The sequence below is a fragment of the Vombatus ursinus genome, unplaced genomic scaffold, assembly GCF_900497805.2.
Source record: "Vombatus ursinus unplaced genomic scaffold, bare-nosed wombat genome assembly UNPS02014786.1, whole genome shotgun sequence".
NCBI classification, from domain to species: Eukaryota; Metazoa; Chordata; class Mammalia; order Diprotodontia; family Vombatidae; genus Vombatus; species Vombatus ursinus.
In genome coordinates, this window is record NW_020954564.1 from 51583904 (window position 1) to 51591304 (window position 7401).

A 7401-nucleotide genomic window follows, 5' to 3' on the forward strand; every position below is an offset into this window, starting at 1 on the left:
AAATTTCATCTCAGTTCAAAATATTAACATAACTCCTTTTCTTATGTTGGAATCTAGGTAATTAGGGACAAGCTGATGGGTGGTGGACTCCACAGGCTATGTCTTTCCCTTGACTAGTGAACTCTTTCAGTGCCTTCTCTATACCTCACAGTATTCCTTCATTCTTTCTTCAAGTTGACAAGGGCCAATATGTGGGCAGGATGATACTAGAAACTATTAGGGATATTTGCTTTGAGATTTCTTCAATGAATGTGCAATCTCATCCTGCTAAAACCTTGAATAGTCTGGAGTTGGTTCCATTCCATACTGACTGTCCAGAGATATTTGCTGAATTTGAATATACTAGAGTCATAATTCCCACTTTTCTTTTGACACCATTAATTTTCTTTTTAAAAAGTTTATTCGTATCTTTTGTTTTTATATTGACTAAATTTCCCTCCTCAATTGTTTCAGAGAGCCATATCATATAACAAAGAATTTTTTAAAAAAGAAAAACATGAAGAGAAAAAAAATCAGGAAAACTAATCAATATAGTGAAAAAAATTGACAATATATACTATGTTCCACAATTTTGGACACTTACCCCCTTCCCTCACCCCCGCCTCTGTGAATGAGTGAAGGGATATGTCTTTTTATATCTCTTCTTTGAGACCAAGCTTGCTTTAATTTTGTAACAATCATTTTAAATTATTTTGTGGTTGTTCTTTACATTTACATTGTAGTAGTAGTGTATATTGATTTCTTGGCTCTGATTACTTCACTTTGCATCAGTTCATGTAAGTCTTTTCACAATTTTATATTCATCTGTAGTCATCATATTTTATCATTTCTTACAGCATAATAATATTCCATTATATTCACGTACCACAATGCATGTAGCCATTCCCCATCTGATGAGCACCTAATTTGTTTCCAGTTTCCCCAGACCATAGCACAAGGCCCGGAACGTAGTAGGTACTTAATAAATGCTTATTGATTTGTTGTTTGCTTCCACAAAACAAAGTTCTGCTACAAATATTTTAGTATATAGAGATTTGCTTTTTTTTTTAACCAAACCCCAGGGTTTATGCATAGTAGTAAAATCTCGGGGCTACAGGGTATGGATATTTTAGCCACTTTATTTGTATAATTCCAAATTGCTTTTCAAAATGGTTGTACAGATTCACAGTCCTACCAACAGTGCACTAGTGTGCCTATCTTCCCCAAACCTCTCAAACATTGAATTCCTATCTTTTGTCATCTTTGCCAGTTTGCTGGATGGGAGCTGAAACTTCAGGGTTGTTTTGATTAGCATTTATCTTATTTTTAGTAATTTGGAGCATTCTTTCATGTGATTGTGAATAGTTTGTAATTCTTATTTTAGTACAGTTTGCTCATAACCTTTGACCACATAACTATTGGGGAATAGCTTTTGGTCTTAATATTTGTCTTTTAATTATCTAAGTATCTTGGATTCCAAGCTCATTCAAGAAATTTAATACAAAGATCCCCTTCCAATTTAACTACTTCCTTTTCCCAAGATATAGTTATTTTGTTTATAGAGAAGCTTTTCAGTTTCCTGTGATAAAAAAATCTGTTTTATTCTTTTGCAATTGTTTATATCCCTTGTTGAATTAAGAATATGTACTACCCATAGCTATGAAAGGTATATGATCTGCTTCTCATCTAATCTGTTTATAGTCAAAACTTTAACATTTAGGTTGTATATACATTTTGAATTCATTATTGAATATGATATAAGGCATTAACACCAAAACCTTTCTTTGGAAACTTCAAGTTCACTCTTAAGCATCCCAAATATATCTAGTCCTTGTCACTCAGTCGGACTGAGTCTTGGCCCTTTCATCATCTGGAAATGTGTTTTCCACAGATGTTTCTCACAAAAAAAATGACAGGGATACAATGGTAGAAGTCAGTCTACCATACAACATAGCAGGAAACTTTACATTTCTACTCTTCAACATCATTTCTGCTCAAGGTCCTTTGAATCTTTGTGGCATGACCCATGAATAATTGCCCTGTTTTAGTTTAGGTTACTAATTTTTCTAGTCACTAAGATTTGCAACTTTATAGTCATCCTTACCTTTTCTTCTCTTCTCACCCTTAATGTCTTGCCATTTTTTGTCTCTCCACAACAGTTTTCACACATGTGGTCTTCTTTGTTCTCACTCAGCCACTACCTTAGTTCAGGTTCTCATCACCTTTTGCCTAAACTATTTCAATGACCTCATAATTTCCCAACTTCATTTATCTTTTCACTCCAATTCTTCTTCCACACAACTGCTCTAAGGAATGGACCCTTTTTGTTCTGTTATCTCTCCCCTACTTCATTGCATTTCTCTTGGTACATGTTGACTTCTGCAATAGAATCAAAACTCTTTGAGAGTAGTCTTTGTTTCATTTTTTGTCTTTGTACCCTCCGCACCTCGATGTTTATCAGTTGATCAGCTGATTAATCAGAATGTCCACTCAATTTAGACTTCTGACTAGATGGATGGCTAAATGAAAATAACATTTAGGGAGAAAAACAGGATCCAAGGGTTGGAAAACAAGATCTAGAGAAATTCTACAGTAATTTAAATCATTCATCATGGAAGAAAGGAAACTGAGGGAAGGTTTCAATGAAGGCTGTAGGTTAGGAAGGGGCTTATTGATCTAAACTTGTTGATCCATTTTCTCCATCCATATTGAATACAAGAAGAGATCTATATTTAGGAAGAGATTATCTTTTCTTTTTTTCACTACTAGTTGAAAGACAAAGAAGCCATGTGATGTAGTGTTCTAGAATGCCAGCTGTTGAATCAATAACCATGATAATATTTTTCTTTTGACTGAACTGATAATTTCATCACTATAGGGATATTTGGATTAAGAATTCTATCTACTAATGAGAATTAGTACCTGGTGTGCCATTTATAATTTTAGAGAATTTCCTGAGCCACTAAGAGGTTAAGTGACTTGGCCAGGGTCACACAGGCAGTGTATGTCAAAGGCAAGACTTGAACCTGGTTTTTCCTTTCTACAAGGCTAGCTCTGTAATAGATATGTCACTTTGTGATTAAACAATAATAGTTTTAGCTCACATATATAAAGCTCTTTAAAGTTTGCAAAATGCTTTACAGGAAGAAATGAGTTCATGTCCTATTTGACATATTTTAGATTTGTGACTATAGGTTGGTCATGGGCAAGTTACTTAATCGATCACTACTCCAACCCACCCTTTAAGACTTTAAGTTACAGAAGAGTTGCTGATCAACCCTGGTAGAAAGATTTTTTTATCGTGAGGAGTCCCCTACTATGATGAAATCGTAACCCAACAACAAATATGGAGGTGTGTGTCTGTATATGTATTTATGCGCATCACCACCAGTTGCTATGCTGAGCTAGTGAACAGGTAACACTTTTATCAGTCTTCCTTCATATTCTTCCTAAAGAGAATGAAGTCATTAAGGTATACCAACATTTTCAAGTAGTTCATGTTTCCACCTACTTCCTTCCTTAGTCACTATGAAGTGAGAAGTATTTCTGGAGATGCCTTGGGCATATATTGAAACTAGTAAAATCCACTGGGCAGATGAAAATTGTTTTCTTCTGTCCTAGAAATCTGGTAGTAGCCACTGCAAAAGTTCAACATTGAGAAACACTGGCTGTCTACCAGACAATCTTGGGCATAGGGAACTGTTGACACGGTGCACTGACGAACCACTTTGAATCCTTTGTTCAAAGTCTGGTAGCCCGCACACAGTCATATCTTTCTTTTCTTAATTCCTATGTCTATTCTAGGTGCTGCATAAAGGCTGATGGACTATGTGAAGATACCATTGACCAGAAATATCTTGAGATAGCTTCTGTGGTCTTCTATCACTGATAAATATTTCCAAATTTTTCCCGAAATAGCAGGAAATCTGAATCGCATTCTGTAAGCTTCTCCTTGTGCATATCTCACATCCTACATATGCAATGAAAACATGTTTTCTCTCTTTCTGAGCATTAACCTCAATCAATTCTGCCATTATTCTGCTACTGTAAAATCACCAAAGTTAAATTTCTTGGGATCTACTTCGGAGGTTGGGAGATTGGTGCACTCATGATGTTTACTGCTATTGCTTGCCTCTCTCCTTTAAGCTTCTGTATAGTCTACATGGATGTTCAAAGTCTCAGGTATATGGTTTCAACTTGTTATTTGCAGTATCCTCCTAGTGTTTTGGATGGACTAAGATTGGTTCCAGTTAATACTAATACTCCAGATATAGTTGTTGGATCAGGGCACATCAGAGCAATCCATCTTTCTGTTGGCACTAACCACTTCTTTAGAGAACTTCAAGCTTGCTCTAATGTATACCAGATATGAGTAGTCCTTGTCACTCAGATAACAGTAGAATCCCACACTCCAAAGTGATTCCCCCGCTTTTCTACAAACTGTCCAGTCCATTTAGGAACAAAGTGGGGAATTATCCCTATAACTGAATGTCATAGTTTGCAAAAACTTATTGCCCTGAGGAAGGTCCTAGAAACTGCTGCCTTCACTTCATTATTCCTCAGGCTATAGATGATGGGATTCAACATGGGGGTCACTACTGTATAGGACAGTGAAAGCACTTTCTTGCTTTCAGGAGAGTTATTGGACTTGGGCCGAAAATAGAGGAGGCTAAGAGATCCATAGAAGAGGGAGACTACAACAAGATGGGAAGAGCAGGTAGAGAAGGCTTTGCGCTTCCCCTCAGATGAGGACATCCTGAGGATGGTAGCAACAATACGGGCATAAGAGCTCAGTATAAAGAGGCAGGGTGTCATGACAAACACAGTGGTCCCTATAATAGCATAGACTTCAAACAAGGTTGTGTCTCCACAGACCAGACTTAGCACAGGTGGGCTGTCACAGAAAAAGTGGTTAACCTTATTGGAATGACAGAATGAGAAGCTGAAGAGCCATGTGGCCTGTACAGTGGCCACAGGAAGACCTGATAGCCACGAAGCAGCAGCCAGATGGACACAGACCCTGTGACTCATGATGACTGGGTAGCGCAGGGGTTCACAGATGGCCACGTAACGGTCATATGCCATTGTGGTCAGGAGACAGCACTCTGAGACCCCAAAGAAGAAGAAGAAATACATCTGAGTGGCACAGCTAAGAAAGGAAATGGTTGCATCATGAGCCAATAGGGTCCCCAGCATCTTGGGTACAATAACCATATTAAAGCCAATCTCTAACACAGAAAGATTCCTGAGGAAGAAGTACATGGGACTGTGTAGGGCTGAGTCAGAAGTAGTCACCACTATAATGAGGGTGTTGCCCAACAAAGTGACAAGTTGAATGGTGAGAAACAGTGTGAAGAGCAGGAGTTGGAGCTCAGGTTGCAGGGTAGAGAAGCTCAGGAGGACAAACTCATCCACTGCTGTCCAATTCTCCTGAGCCATTGGAACAGAGACCGCTCCCAAGCTGCAGACAGAGACAGAACAAGTTTTCACTAGAGAAGCCAGAGTCTAGTTTCCTGGTTAGCATTCTGTGCTGTTCCCCAAGGAGTAGATGGGAGGACAGAAGATCTTGGTTAGAGAAGAAGGTCCTCAGTATAGTAAAAGACTGAGGATGCAAGCAAAAAACCTATCTGTAGATTGAGCTCTGAGATGGGGTTGAGTCAACCTTTGGAACAGTGTAGACACTAACTATAAACACAGAAAGATGACATTTGCTATCTTGGGTCTATCAACACCAGGATTTATTTTCTTTTGGGATCATCAAGGGAAATGAAAATCGGTGTTATGAAGTAGAAGAAATGATGGACTTGGAAGAAAGAGACCTGGGCTTTACTCCTTAATACTTGCTTTTTTTTTTGATCATGGGTAAGTCATGTAACATCACTGAACCTCAGATTCTTCATTTGTATGTTAATATTTGTATTATCCACCTCAGAGGATTGTTGGGGATAGGGTTATCTAAACCCTAAAAGCAAGATATAAATGTGAGTTATTCTAAAGGATATTGGATTTGCTGAAGAGCTCTGAGTTTGATTTCCAGTTATCCATATTATCTATGTGATGATGAGTAAGTTATTTAACTTTTCCGAGTCTGCATTTCCTCGTTGGTAAAATAGGGAAGCTGAGAACCAAAACAAGTCAATAAACATTTATTAAGTATCTGCATATGCTAAGCTAAGCACTGGTATCCAAAGAAAGGTAAAAAATAGCCCATGCTCTCAAAGAGCTCACAGGGGGAGATTATATGCAATTAGTTACATGCATATATGTATATATGTAGATACACACATGCATATGTTTATATATGTGACAAAGTGGAGCTAATCTCACAGGGATGGCCCTACCATTAAGGGAACTGGACAAAGCTTCTTGTAGAAAGTGGGATTTTAGGTGAGATTTGAAAGGAAGCCAGGAAAGTCAGGTGGTAAAAATGAGGCGGGGGAGCATTCCAGGCACAGGAGATAGCCAGGGAAAAATGCATGGAATTGAAAGATGGCATTTATTTGGCAGGGAGTAGTGAGGAGGCCAGCGTCAGCATGATATAGTGGATAAAGGGCTAGCCTTGGAGTCAAGAAGATCTGGGATTAAATCCTGCCACTGGAACAAATTATTTGACCATAGGCAAGTCACTTAACCTTTAAGTGCACCAGGCACACCTTTGAGGTTGTAAATTGTAATTGAATTATTGATGTGCATTGATGGAGGAAGCTGCTACACTGTCTGGACCATCCTCAAGGATAATAATACTTGCACTACCTACCTCTCAGGATTGTTGTGAAGAAAGTGCTTTGTAAACTTTAAAGCACTATAAAAATTTGAATTATTCTTTTTAGAAGGGTAGGATTGTCTGTGACATCACTTCAGAAAGTTTGACGTATCTCATGAACATCCTTAGTTTCTCTTAACAACTCACATCCATAAATTTATCTATACTTTATGTCTTATCCTGTTCATATTCCCAGCCTCAGGGTCATAGTATTTGAGAGTTGGAAGAGACCTTTAAGCTCATACCATTTCAAAAGTCCCCTTTATTATAAATCTAGGTGAGGGATCTGAGGACCTGAAAGAGTAAGTACCCTGAATTGCCTCTGTTCTCATAGCTACTAAGTCACATACCCAGGATTAGAAACCAGATCTCTTGGCTCCTACTTTAATATCCTTTCCATTGTTTTTTGTTTGTTTGTTTAGTCGTTTTTAGACCTGTCTGACCCTTTCTGACCTTATTTGGGGTTTTCTTGGCAAAGATCTGGAGTGGTTTTGCCATTTAGTTCTCCAGCTCATTTTTATAGATGAGGAACTGAGGCAAACAGTGCTAAGAGACTTGCTCAGGGTCACACAGTTATTAAGTGTCTGAGGCAGGAATCTTTTCCTTGGGTCTTATTAATGAACTATTTAATTTCTTCTGCACTCAGGAAGGCTATCTCA

General features: G+C 38.1%; 1 protein-coding gene across 1 annotated transcript; it reads right to left on the reverse strand.

Annotated features, from left to right (window-relative positions):
- Positions 1 to 4470: 4470 nt before the first annotated feature.
- On the reverse strand, positions 4471 to 5433 carry LOC114047306 (olfactory receptor 10A5-like). Its single transcript, XM_027868075.1, has one exon. The coding sequence runs from the start codon at positions 5416 to 5418 to the stop codon at positions 4471 to 4473; it is 948 nt and encodes a 315-aa protein (XP_027723876.1). The 5' UTR covers positions 5419 to 5433.
- Positions 5434 to 7401: the final 1968 nt, after the last annotated feature.